The sequence below is a fragment of the Impatiens glandulifera genome, chromosome 2, assembly GCF_907164915.1.
Source record: "Impatiens glandulifera chromosome 2, dImpGla2.1, whole genome shotgun sequence".
NCBI classification, from domain to species: Eukaryota; Viridiplantae; Streptophyta; class Magnoliopsida; order Ericales; family Balsaminaceae; genus Impatiens; species Impatiens glandulifera.
The window spans coordinates 1,540,105-1,553,471 of record NC_061863.1 but is presented as its reverse complement, the minus strand read 5'-3'; the positions used below and the strand labels follow the sequence as shown (position 1 = coordinate 1,553,471).

Below are 13,367 nucleotides of genomic sequence, written 5' to 3'. Positions count from 1 at the left end.
CAAAAAAAATTACCTTTCTTACATTTTTTATTAACTTTTCAGCTGTTCTTTTTATATTTTAATCACATTTTCAATGTAAAAAGATTGGTTGTTACTATTTTATCATTAAACAATTAGGCAATTAGTAACTCTTGTAATTCAAGAATAGGATGTTTATATTTATATTCAGTTTATAAAAATAATATTTTTAAATAGTGTAAATTTTATAGTTATTAGTATTACCGGTATTAATATTAAAGTTATTATATAAAAAAAAATATGTTGATTTATTTATCTTACATATTATAGAAAGCATTGGTCTTATCATTTTGACTCTTACACAACTAGGTTAGTTCAATTTGATTAATGTGCATCTAGAAACAAAACTAAATTATTAAGATTGGTTTGGTAAAAGGTAAATCTAGATTTGATCTTTAAAAATTATTGTTAAATAATATAACTATATATCAAATTTGTTTTAAAAATTATTAACTGTATATATTTATTTTGAAAAACAAAAAACAATTTTATATTATAGTTGAATAATTTATTATTAAGATAAATGCTTAGATATTAAAGGTAAGTTATAATCAAATTATATAGTTTTAAATTTTTTATTCATTATCCGTTAGTTTTAACGTTTTAATTGTCACTATACTAAATTGACCTTAGGTTTGAATAACGTTTTTATAGTTACCTAATCATTCAGTTTAATCGATTTTATTTACAAAATATGAAAAGTAATTTATTTTTTATAAATTTGTTTTGCATAAATAAAAAAATAGATCTGATCTTAAACTTTTGTATTTTTTTCCCTCTTTTGGTTTTCTTTAATAAAATGGCACTAAACTGTCTTTAAAAAAATAAAAAAGAATAAATAAATAAATAAAAAATGTTCTTGACAATAATAAAATATAATACAATAATTCATCTCCTTGCAAAATTTTAAATCAAGTAATAGTAAAGCCGATAAAATAACCATGAACTAAATTTATTTTTTCTTTCTTTATTTCATTTTTTAATAGAAATTACGGTGGAAAAAAAATAAACAATATAAGAATTTTAAGTAAAGTATAAATTTAACTTCATAATTAAAATGAGAGAGTTTGAATTATTGAAAGTAAAACATAAATTTAAAATATATGGTTTAAGAAGTAAATACATTTATTTATACAATAATCATCCTCTTTAAGGTTTCATATATATTACATTAATGATTAGTTATAAAAGATAATTAATCCCTTCACAAATGACCGCATAGCGCAGTGGATTAGCGCGTCTGACTTCGGATCAGAAGGTCGTGGGTTCGACTCCCACTGTGGTCGTTTCCTTTTTCTATCTTTATTTTCCTTTCAATTTATGGTCAAGATTTCACTTGTTAATCTCCGGCAAGAAGAAAGTTTGTGGCTTGAAAATGGCGTTATCCTTCCCATCTGCAATGCTTCTTCCCAACTCAAGGGTAATCTTCCATTTTCTCTTTGCTTCAGTTTGAGTTTATAATAATTGATACTGGGTTCATAATATTTGTAGGAATTTGATTGTAGAAACTTCATTGGAAGGAATTCAGGAATTAAATTTAGGAATGTTGGATTTGCAACTCAATCTTCTTCTAACAATTCCGGTACTTCAGTTGAATTTGATGTGTCATTTCCCAATGACTATACTGAACTTCTTGAACAAGTATGTTATAACTTTTGATGAATCTTTTGATATAGAGTTCAGAATTCTAGGGTTCTTGTTATTGAGATTGTTTAATGTTAAAAACAGGCAAAGAAAGCAGCTGAATTTGCTTTTAAAGATAGTTTACAGTTAATGGTAAGTAAATTTTGATGTATATGAGATTCTAGGGTTCTTTCATTTCTGACTGATATGATACAGGAGATTGAATTTCCTACTGCTGGTCTTCAATCTGTACCAGGTATTCATTCATTTTTTGCAGATATCGCGTAAACAAGCCGTTAATTTCGATATAACCTAAACGAAGAACAACATTGTTTTGGCTAGGTGATGGGGAAGGTGGTATAGAAATGACTGGAAGTATGGAATTGATAAGAGAATTTTGTGACCTCCTTATAACCCCAGAAAAGTCTACTAGAACACGAATTGTAAGTATGCGATTTTTGTTGTCTTTTGTTACCACAATTAGGAGTTTCTCTACCCATCAAACTGTTACATTTCTTATATTTAGGCTTTAGGGTTTGTGATGAAGATGAGAAAGGATCGGCCTAATTATTATCATTAGGTGCCACTTAGGGCTTAATTAAGACGTTTTTAGTGGGAATCGATCTTAAGATCTTTGATTTCTTAGGCATGATCAAATAACATCAGTCAGAAATAATATAGTTTATATATTCATTCATTCTTCTGAAACTTGGCAAACCTTTTCAGTTTTTTCCAGAAGCAAATGAAGTCACATTTGCAAGAAAATCTGTTTTCGAAGGGGCTTCGTTTAAACTGGATTACTTAACAAAACCTTCCTTATTTGAAGACTTTGGTTTTGGATCGAAAGTGAAAATGGCTGATCGGGTGAAGCCTAATGACAAGATATTCATAGTTGGTTATCCATATTTTAATGTTAATGGTAACAACTGCAAATATTCAATCCATATTTTAATGTAATTTTGTCTTTTTAGTAGTTATTAAGTCTTGTTATTGTTTGCAGAACAGAAATGCTTGTAGTTGAAGAGCTTTACAAAGAAGCAGTCGCCAACACTGACCGAAAAATGATTATATTCAATGGAGAACTTGACAGAATCAGATCTGGATGTATCCTTACTTCTATATTCTCGTTATTGATTTCGCCTGTTTGAAATTCGTCGTTATCCTTTACAAAAAAGAGGATTCTATATACAAGATTATCCTCCGTTCTTCTATCCTAAGCTAGCCGCACTTACAAAAACGCTCTTCCCAAAGATGGAGACAGTCTACTACATTCATAATTTTAAGGGATTCAGAGGAGGAACCCTTTTCAGGTTAATTATTTTTTCAATCTCTTAGTTTTCATGGCCACTCTTCCAAATTATCGGATTTCTTGTAGATGTTATCCTGGTCAATGGAAGGTATTGAGGAGGAACACGAAAGGAAAGTACGTTTGTTTGCATCAGCAAGAGACGATGCCATCCCTTAAAGAAGTTGCATTGGACATTCTTCCATCTTCTTAGTTTTTGGGTATGGAATGACAAGTTTGTATCGATAAAGTTGTGAATACAGTGTATCAAAATTGAACATGGGTGTAAAGTTTAAACTCGATTTGACGTATATTCAAGAATTCAGCCAAATGATCTATTAAAACAACAATATGAAATCCCACCAGACTCGAACAAGGCAAAGTTCCTAAATTGCCCCTCATTGTCAAATGGACAAATATTTGAGACCTTTAGATACAATGGCACAAATGTCTATTCGTGTAGTCGCCTTATCTTAATAGCGACAGAAAAGAATTATATTAAATAAAAGAAATATGTGTCACCTGGTAAATTTCTATATTGTAAAAGATATGTTGACAACAAATTGACGGTTTCTTAACCAAAAACGAAAAAGCAAACATAAATTTGAACACAAATCAAGTATTGCTATGGGTGGATGACGGTTCGGGCTCAAGCTTTGGAACAATGGCAGACGACAGTTCTATGTGAGACATTCGAACAGCACCTATCAACCGCTCCGGCAGCTCCTCGTTAGTATTTGCCTGAAGAAGAATCAAAACCCATCATATAAAAACTGTAAAAAACATTTTTAGTCCAAACTTTGTTTTTGTAAGGCCAATCTGCTCCTAATATGCCTGACTTAAAAAATGACATTTTTAATGAATTACCCACTTATCCTTCCATCAACTAATCACACACTTGAAGTAGAGGGGCAAAATGGGAAACGCATAAATTGAAGTTGGTCAGTAGCAACGCCCGTTTGGAAACACTTCCAAGAGTAAGTTTCTTAATATCTATGTATATAAGTTATTTTTTCAAACATGAATCTCATTTGGATCCAGATTTAGCCCACCCCAACAGAAAAATGTGTTTCCAAATGGTTAAAAATAATTATTTTTATCGCATCACGTATCATTTGAACTATTAAATCACTTAATTCATCAACTAAAATAAGCTTACACTATTTTTATAAAAAAAATCAATTTTAAATACAGGACATTATAATAATCTAACCCAAATAAATCACCACTTTTTTATTAAACAAGATTTTGATTTCATAACCTAAATTTTGTTACCTGTACAAGAAAAGCCATGTCAACCACTAGCGTCGTGATAACCCCTGTTACGAGCCCGAGGACACCATTAGCGACGGTAGAAGAGCCAATATCCACATCAATCTACAAAAGGATCATGTTTAATAAAAAGAACTTACGATACATGGGGGAAAAAAATAAGACGAGAGGAATATGATTACTTCCAGATATGTCGGACCACGTATATAATTGGAGTCAATTGCTTTTCCAAGTAAGCAAGGAGTGCTCCCAACACTTTGGCGCACGATCCATGAGCCCTGATCCAGGTCCAAATAATAAAAAAATTAAAATCACATGAACAAAAGAAATAACAAGTCTGAAATAATCACTCATGAGCCAAATAGCCCACCCACATACCTTAGGAACTGATGGAATCAGCTTTAGTCTGCTATTACGAAAATCATCATCACCATCAACAAACCGTTGCAAAAGAGATCCAGGTACTAGTTTCTTTGTCACAAAGTAGAAAACCATACTGTAGTGTGTCGAACCAGGTACCTTAAGAAATAATACAGCTTCATTTCAATCCATCCACCTTACAGTCGATGAAACTAAATTCGAATGTAGTTTAACTTACTTGAAAATTGATAACTATGGTGAAATACCCTTTTTCTGAGGCAATCTACACACAGAAAAAATTTAATCAAATCAGTTTTTAAACCATGCAAACTCCTTTGACCGGTGCCACATTACCCACCTGGTACGAAACGGGATGTTTTGTTATGAGAATTTGTCAATGTGATAAAAATAAAATAAAAAAATATACATTTAGCTGAAAATTGTAATCACTAGAAATTTTTCTACCACAATCCAAAAATTTGGCACAAATTTAGGCATGCCCATTCTTCCTAATTACCCTCTTGTCATTAACCCCCAACCCTCTTATAGTAAGGCTAAAATGGTAAAAATGTGGTATAAATAGGGTTAAGATCTAGGGTTAGACAATCATCCGGTGGAGATGCAACGACAATGAATGATGGAGATTCAATCTTCTAGAAATAAATAGTAGTTTAAAGTAGTTAGTTACAAATATGGCCAACTCACAATTCATTGCCCTATATGCTATAAATAGAGCAAATTATTTATGAAAAATATAGGCAGAGTTTATGAATTGAGAATGAAGTTCTTCTATAGTCACTCATCCCCTTTCTTCACAATTCTCTTCTACTAAACCCTAATTCTACCCTAGAATCTTACCAAAATGTAAATTATAAAAATTGGATAAAAACTAAAAAGGCTTACAAAATTTTATACCAAAGGAAGTTTCATCTAAATATCACTTTGTACCGATTTGCCAATATGATTGTGACAAAATGACAATTTTCAAATAGTCTCATAGCGGTGCTTTTGTTTAGTAGAAGTGAGGTACCTGGGCTGCACAACCAGATCGTCTTGCAACATGATCCATACGTTTTGTGTCCTTAAACCAATCAACAGCAACAATATCCAATACATGCTTTCCGGCAGAGACCTTCAAAAAGAATAAATAATGAAAGAGAGTAAGAGAAAATTAAGGAGAATATGCCTTTTTTTTAAATATACATATAAATGCTAAACAAACCTTTGATTTGTCATAAAAGAAATTAATGCTACGAACTCTAAAATTGTTCCCATTCGATATCCGCCAGCAGTTACGAGCATTTTCATTGTCATTACGTTGTAGATTGCCCGAGAAACAGGAGAAATCAATTTGATCAGAGGGTTCTACTTCTGGATATTCGATCAACCACAACAACAAAAGAAAAGTGACTGGAAGTTTCAGAGTGTATCAAACAAAAGAAGTTTTGACTTTTGATCATTGCCTACCTGTTTTTTGTTCTTCGCACTGAAAGCTGTCAGCAAATTCCTGGAGATTTTAAAAATAAAAAAGTTCAGAAAGTGCAAAATAGTTTATTTTAGGGTGGGAGAAGAATAGTACCACCCTACCTCTTGTTCTTCAAACACTTGAAGATCATCTTCATCATCCGAATATTCATCATTCATTGGGCCATTTTTGTTGGAAATCTGAGTTTGATCTAGAGAAGAATTACGAATGTGGACAGAGGATTGTGAAAGATTTTGATTCTTGTTTAGCGATACAGAAGTAGAAGCCATGTTGACCATTACAGGGATTCTTGGAGGAGCAGTCCTTTTGTCTGTTTGGGAAAACCATTCTCGAAGTCCTGTAATCCAACACAAATACATTATAAAAATTCTTTATTGTTTAATGAATTACAATAAGGAATTAGAATTCAATAGAATTGAATGTCTAGGATTTTTTTAAGTTTCAATTTCATCATTCTCACTTCGTAATTCAATTCCAATTCTCTAAAATGGGGTAATCTGATGGCTAATGAAGAATCCCTAGTGGAAAATTTTGTAAACATAGAATATTAAAGAACAAGAAATACATGACATTGACATGGATTTCATTTTTTTTTTTAAATATTAAGCATTTTCATGAAACAAAGGAACATTTAAATTTACAGAATGAACTGATTATTTGGTAGGACAAAACATAAAGTTATTTTATTTTTTTGTTACCATGGTATCTGAGCCAATCCATGTTGGCTAGCGCAACAATTCACTTCCATGACCTACTACGTCAATTTAATGCTTTCAATGAGAATTTGAATTTTGTTTCAATTGAGATCCAATTGCATCTTATAAATTTACTAAAGAAATGCAATTTCCAATTAGGCAAAAGTAATAATGAATCTATAATAAGAATCAAAACTAACGTTCAGGTTGTTCAATATCTCAATTAACTGTTTGCATTTATTAGCCATAGTAGTAGAGACTTGACAGAAAAAGAAAAAAGAAAAAAATAAGGGGGGGAAAAAGACATGCACACATATCAATACTTGACAGAAAAAGAAAAAAAGGGGGAAAAAGACATGCACACATATCAATAGCATAATTCATAACACTTCATGTTCCTGAATTCCTAATAGAGCTTGTTTAATGTGGGGTTATTTGGAAATAAAAAATATAGGTCATGAAATCAAAATCTTTTTGATGAAAAGTGGGTTTTTTTGGATTATTTGAGTTAAATTACCAAAATGTCCTTTTGTATTTAAAATTTTAATCATATAAAAATAAAGTAAGGGTATTTTAGATGATTAATTAATTGATTTGATGGTTGAAAGTATAATGTGGTGTGATAAATTGAAATAACCCATAGTGAAACAATGATTCCAATCGAATAAATCTTAACCGCAGATGTTAATCAAAGAAAACAACTCACCTGCGACACTATTTAGCATCTGAAGGAGACAATGTTGTTGAAATGAAGGAATATATCCTACTCCCCATCCTTTGAGATCAATCTGCATAAGGTGTTGCACCTGAGTTCTAGGTCTCCCATTTCGAGGTTTTAGAGGGGAAATATTGAAACCCCCACCTAAAATGTAAATTAGCAAGCGATTCAAAACTGAATCCAAACAGAATGTATATAAATTAACAGAAAAAGACATTACTCTCAATGTGCGCTCGTACAAATCCAGGTTCTTTCGGACAGTTTTCATGCTCCCTTGAACGAATTAAGACAACTGCAAATAGACAAGACAATGGAACATGTTAAAGTGGGAGGAACATGGCTGCTGCTAAAATGATTGATGGTTGGACATCTATACCATAACTTCCATCATCATTTCGGCGCCAATACCGCACATAACAAAGGTCACGGGGCCACACAAACCTGCAATGTAAGAAAAAATCAAATCTTATGCTAAAGTAGTTTATGTATATATTTGCATATAAGTGAAACACCATGTTCATGTTCTATCAGTCAGCAAGGAATATATGGACTTAATTAAGGAACTAAGGGTAAAAAATTATTTTCATTTTAATTAAGGTACGTTTAAGGTAGTTGGGAGTGTTTATTATCTATTAGGGTTAATTTTTTGCAATTTATCTATCAATAAAATTGCCCTAATGGTTTTTTCTCTAAAAGCAAGTATATATTTGCACCTTTTGAGATAATTTATTGGTGGCTATCAATGACAATGAAATATAAAATGTTTCGACAAGATTAACAGATGAATAAGAACAAGTAGAAAGAAAGAAAAAGCTAGGGACATGGAAAGAATTACATTGGGAACCAATCGAGCAATAATTTGTGGTGGAGGATTGCTGTGTGCCCGTCTACATCTTCTACTAAGTTACCATACTGGAAACTGCAGTCCCATCTGCATAAACAATTAGGGTATAAAAACCTTCTGTGTTAGACTCCTCATAAAAGGAAAATATATATAAAGATGCTATTTAGATTGATGCCCTAAGTCTAACATAAGAGGGACAGAAAGCCAAACAAATTCTAAGACATCATTGCCTTAGAATGATATTCAATATTGACAGAATCGTTCATTTCCTTCAACGAGTCTCTCATTTCTTCTGATTCCAAAGAATCCACATTCTGATAATAGGAATGGTAGGCTGGTTCTCTACTCCAATTGTTCCAAAAAACCCAAAAACCGTCTATTGAGGCATAACCCAACTAAAGTTGAGAAGACTCCATAACATGTATTGAAGAAGCAAAAGGACAGTATTGAAGAAGCAAATGGGCATTGATTCCTCAAGAAAGACGAAATCAAATCATTTCTGCTACCATACATTTGTAGTTACCATCAATATAGTTTTACATTGCTAAGAGAAGAGAAAGAGAGCATACTCAAATCGTGTTGTGTCCATACTCATCACAAGCTCAAATATCTCTTCACAAGAAGCCTCCACCACCCCTACAGCTTTCATTGCTCTGCTATAGCTTTTTGGCTGCGCACATAAATAACTACTTCAGACTAGTTATCAGGAAAAATACAAATTCAAGAATCTAGCAGCAAAAGAACAACATCACCCTACAAGAAAATCAACTTCAAGGAGCTCTTCAAAAATGCGAAGCCCTGCGTAATTTACAGAAAAATGTATGTGTAGACTAGGATGAGACACTGTTTTAATAGTATGAGAATAATGAAAACAACGTCAAATTTGATATTCTCCAACCATTTTGACACTGAAGTAGGCGCCACTGTTTTCTAGAGAATGCTTGGTTGTTGGAATTCTGATTTAAATCAGAGTCAACTTCTACAGTCCAGTCCAGAATTGAATCAGGAGGACCTAAAAAGCGGAATACAATTAGAAAAACGCTAAAAAGTATATATAAATTATCAAAAGCTTGTTACAAAGCCAATATAAAGCATAAAAACAAAAGGCAACCATTTCCTATTGTTGTTCTCCGCAATAAACGACCATGATTGGAGTTATCTTCATCTTCAGGGGCACTAAATCTATATAAAAGGCCCGTGTAAGCAAAACATAATAAGCACACATAAAACCTAAAGAAGCATGTTAAAATGCAAATGATGTTGATAAAAATCGTCAAATTTGTAGTCATGCCCCCACCCCCACCCATTAAGAACATCTTAAGTTGAAGTGGGGGTCCATAATTGTGGGGGTCGTGCTAGATTCTTCGGTTTAGAAAAAAAACAGATAAATTTCTGATCGGATTTTAGGCAGGACAGGATTTCAAATTTTACACTAGATTGCCAAACAAAATTTGAGCTGAATATTCATATATTTGTTTGGTTATATAATACTTTTCTCGGGTCCCTCTCGTGTTTGACTATGGTTTCAATGAAATATTCATTTTTTGAAAAAAAAAAAGTATATATATCGTTACAAACTACAATAACCTTGAAAAGTATTCCAACATAAAAAAACAAAAACAATCAAACAAACTAATCCTTTTGCATAAACATTTATAATACATAAGAAATCCAATTGATTAGATACTTACTGACTTTCATGATCTGATGAAGAAGATTTCCTACCATTTTCTGTTTCAGTATATTCAAAAGAAACAAACTTTCCCCCACTACCAGCCTGCGAACCCTGATGCTGCAAGATTGTCAACATTGAATTAGTTCAAATCATTATTTATAGAAACATTACCAGTCTTACTCACAAATACACAAACCTGGTCAATAACAGATTCAATCTTCTCTTTCCATGTATGTGCTTCCGTTACGTTGAATGCTGCCATCTAAAACAATCATATAATAACTGCTTTAATGTCCCTCTATTAACACAACAGAGAAACAAATCATGTTACCAACCGTTATTCGATAATGTTTGTCTTTCTTGTTGTAGATGGATAATACATAAACCCTCTGTGAACCAGAAAACAAGAGAACACATCATTAGTTGAGTGTATCAGAGAATTAGATTGTTTTCTTTATATCAAGAACTAAGTTGGATATATGTATCAGTTGAATATGATTTACATGTCCAAGATGTGTCTTCAATCCTCTATCTTCAACCCTACAATTCCCATCTATAAGAAGAGTCTTTATTGGAACCTGAACCAACAAAGAACAACTAAAAGATCAAAAACAGTTCTTCAAATTCAATCAAATTAAGCTGCTAGAGTAAACCGAGACAAATGATTACCACATTATCCTGAGGCTTCCTCTTGTAGTAAGCGAGAAGACGAGTCTCGAGAACGAAGAATCTCATATGAATAAAAGATCTCCCAATCTTCTTCCGACCATGTCGGACCATCCAACCTTCATAAACCACCTTTGACATAATAATAATAATGGACTAATTCCAACTCTCACAGACTCACAGTCAGTCTAGTATAGTCTACAAACCAATCCCCACGAAGAACAGAACTCGATTTTTCCTCCGGAAGTTCAGATTACCAATTTTCACTTCCGCTACTGAATCATAACCTAAGTGACTTGATCCAACATCGTTCTTATCGAAATGAGCAAATAGACTACAAAATTCAAATCGAATCCGATAAGCTACTTTTATCACAAACCCAGGATCCAATCTTCAATAAAAACAGTAAAAAACAATGGATTGAAGAATTCCCCACAAAATTCTAGATATTTGAACCGTGTTACAGGATCTATTTGAAAGAAATGAAATTGGGTTTTCCCAGAAGACAAAATAATTGCAGAATTTACAAACCCGCTTATATAATTTCAAAAGTATCTCGTACAAAGTGCAATAGAGAAGAGGTTCACACGATCTTTTCCGCCGTAGTAATCACCAAGATGGAGAGAGAAATAGAGAAAGAGAGAGGTGGGGAGAGAAAAGTGGGATTTATGGAAAAGAATCAACAAATTCGCCTCTTTGTCTCACTCATTTGAGTCGCAAATTCAAACCCATTTCAAATAATTATTTTATACAGCGGCGGCGGAAAGAATAAAAGGAAATACACCATCTTTTCTCCGGCGACCGGTAGCCGGTGGTGACGGTAATCACGGCGACGATGAGAGGGTAGAATCAGGTATACCGCAGTCGGAATTGAGAATTTCTTTTAAACCCAATAGTGAATTGACACGTGGAATTTAGGCAGCCGGACTTTTGTTGTGCCGTTGACTCGGTTGTCAGAAAAAGACGTAATTACCCTTTGATTGGATGACGTGGCGATAATTTAATTTCGTCACAATTTATTAGTTGAGTAATACCTATTGTCATTTTCAAAGGAAATATAAGTTTTGGTTTGTTACTAGAAAATGACTATTTTGTCCTTTAACTCCACTTGAATGAGGGACTATTTAATATTTGAATCTTTATTATTATTGCATCCATAATTTTAGTATAATAAATTTAAATATGCCTAACTTTGTGTATGACAATGTCCTTTTAACTACCATATTTGTTTTCAAAATGTGTCTACAAAATGATGTCAATTAATATTTGTCTCTTTTTTGTCTAAGATGATTTTTTTTATTTAACATGATGTAGACGAAAATAGCAGTAACTAAAATTCGTTTGAGTATATTTTTTGTCTCAACTTTATTGTCATTATTTATCGTGATATTATTTTAATTTAAAGTATTTTTTTATGTGTTTATCAAATTTAATATTGACACGATTTTTATTTAAATTATTCATATTTTACCTAAAACTTGTGAATGTCTTTTAATAATACATGTTTTGATTAGGAGATCAATTATCTAATTTTAGTTGAATTACCTTGTTTAGTTTTAAGGTTGTATATATCTTCTTATAAACATTTTAATAAGAATATTGGTAATCTCTTTTCATTTGAAGTACCGTATTTCTTTTTCAGTTTTTCTATCCATTTGAAGTAATTTAATTTTGTAAGAGAAGAAACTAAGAGCTAGTTGATGTAAGAGTTTTTAATTTTATTTTTGAATGAAAAGAAAAACTTATTTATATATTTATATTGATTAAATTATTTAATTTATTAATTAAATATCAATATTTTTATTAAATTTTAACTTTAAACATAAAAGTATATTTTAATAATTAATCTTTAAAAATCTCAAATAACATTTTTTAATCTAATTTAAAAATTAATATCAAACCAAGAATATCTAATTTTATATATTAGGAACATAGACGGATTTATCTAGGGCTCAAGTCGAAAAAATATATATATAATGTCACATTTTACCAAAAAAATTTCAAGCCTACTCTAACTGAGATTCTTATAAATCCGTCTCTGATTAGGAGTTAATTTTTATTCGTTTAAATAAAAAGTTGTATATAAAATCTGTTTGTAAAAATATAAAATAACATTGAAAAAAATAAACAACTAATACCTATTATCATTTTTAAGGAAATATAAGTTTTGATTTGTGGTTTGAAAATGATTGTTTTGTCCTTTAAATCCACTTGAATGTGGGACTATTTAATATTTATATCTTTAATTATTTTTATTGCATCCATAATTTTAGTATAATAAAATTAAATATGCCCAACTTTGTATATGACAATGTCTTTTTAATTACTTTTTTGTTTTCAAAATGTTTGTCTAGGAAAGGATGTCAACGTGTTTTCGTTTAAATTATTTTGTTTGAGATGGGTTTTTTTATTTGACATGTAGTTAATAAAATATATTTTTTAAATATGGTATAAACTGTGTTATGTAGAGATTTTAAAAGACTGAGAGAGATTAAAGTTGTGGTAAACTGAAATTATTCAACTCTATTGTCACAATATAACATCATTTTAAAGGGTTTTTTAGTGTGAATCTAATTAATATTAGCACGACTTTTATTTATTTAAATTATTCATATTTTACATAAAACTTGTGTATAAATATATAAATAATACATGTTTTGATTTGGAGATCAATTATCTATTTTTAGTTGAATTACCTTATTTAGTTTTAACACTGTATATAACT

The 13,367-nt window shown here is 31.2% G+C and overlaps 2 protein-coding genes and 1 non-coding gene across 5 annotated transcripts; 2 read left to right on the top strand and 1 right to left on the bottom strand.

Annotated features, from left to right (window-relative positions):
• The first annotated feature begins 1,230 nt into the window (after window positions 1-1,230).
• TRNAR-UCG lies at window positions 1,231-1,304 on the top strand. The gene has a single exon. It is a non-coding gene; the product is annotated as a tRNA-Arg (tRNA).
• On the top strand, window positions 1,287-3,276 carry LOC124923943 (protein LPA3). The gene is made up of 9 exons (XM_047463950.1): window positions 1,287-1,438; window positions 1,510-1,659; window positions 1,747-1,794; window positions 1,858-1,897; window positions 1,984-2,084; window positions 2,368-2,560; window positions 2,647-2,745; window positions 2,834-2,951; window positions 3,017-3,276. Exons 1-9 carry the CDS (start codon window positions 1,394-1,396, stop codon window positions 3,138-3,140), a joined length of 918 nt encoding a protein of 305 aa, XP_047319906.1. The 5' UTR covers window positions 1,287-1,393; the 3' UTR covers window positions 3,141-3,276.
• Window positions 3,277-3,380: 104 nt separating this feature from the next.
• LOC124923942 (protein ENHANCED DISEASE RESISTANCE 2-like) lies at window positions 3,381-11,434 on the bottom strand. 3 transcript variants are annotated; one of them, XM_047463948.1, is made up of 23 exons: window positions 11,174-11,434; window positions 10,646-10,976; window positions 10,480-10,554; window positions 10,312-10,365; window positions 10,173-10,238; window positions 9,993-10,093; window positions 9,413-9,483; window positions 9,200-9,313; window positions 9,059-9,099; window positions 8,871-8,971; window positions 8,293-8,388; window positions 7,834-7,898; window positions 7,678-7,749; window positions 7,446-7,601; window positions 6,146-6,381; window positions 6,026-6,065; window positions 5,781-5,929; window positions 5,589-5,690; window positions 4,797-4,841; window positions 4,577-4,717; window positions 4,381-4,476; window positions 4,202-4,303; window positions 3,381-3,667 (listed from the first exon to the last, which is right to left on the bottom strand). In XM_047463948.1, the coding sequence occupies exons 2-23, from the start codon at window positions 10,781-10,783 to the stop codon at window positions 3,542-3,544; spliced, it is 2,187 nt and encodes a 728-aa protein (XP_047319904.1). In that variant the 5' UTR covers window positions 10,784-10,976; window positions 11,174-11,434; the 3' UTR covers window positions 3,381-3,541. The 3 variants fall into 3 exon arrangements, with proteins under 3 accessions (XP_047319904.1, XP_047319905.1, XP_047319903.1); XM_047463949.1 differs by having other exon boundaries at window positions 11,205-11,434; XM_047463947.1 differs by having other exon boundaries at window positions 10,646-11,434.
• Between the last annotated feature and the right edge of the window lie 1,933 nt (window positions 11,435-13,367).

Excerpts from the sequence above, each read along its gene's own strand:
- LOC124923942 (XM_047463947.1), bottom strand. The coding sequence starts at position 10,783 with ATGTCAAAGGTGGTTTATGAAGGTTGGATGGTCCGACATGGTCGGAAG. Across the intron at positions 9,100-9,199 it reads CCTACTTCAGTGTCAAAATG|GGCTTCGCATTTTTGAAGAG; the intron begins GTTGGAGAATAT and ends TAAATTACGCAG. Across the intron at positions 5,691-5,780 it reads TCTTTTATGACAAATCAAAG|GTCTCTGCCGGAAAGCATGT; the intron begins GTTTGTTTAGCA and ends TTCTTTTTGAAG.
- LOC124923943 (XM_047463950.1), top strand. The coding sequence starts at position 1,394 with ATGGCGTTATCCTTCCCATCTGCAATGCTTCTTCCCAACTCAAGG. Across the intron at positions 1,660-1,746 it reads ATACTGAACTTCTTGAACAA|GCAAAGAAAGCAGCTGAATT; the intron begins GTATGTTATAAC and ends TGTTAAAAACAG. Across the intron at positions 2,561-2,646 it reads TCCATATTTTAATGTTAATG|AAATGCTTGTAGTTGAAGAG; the intron begins GTAACAACTGCA and ends TTTGCAGAACAG.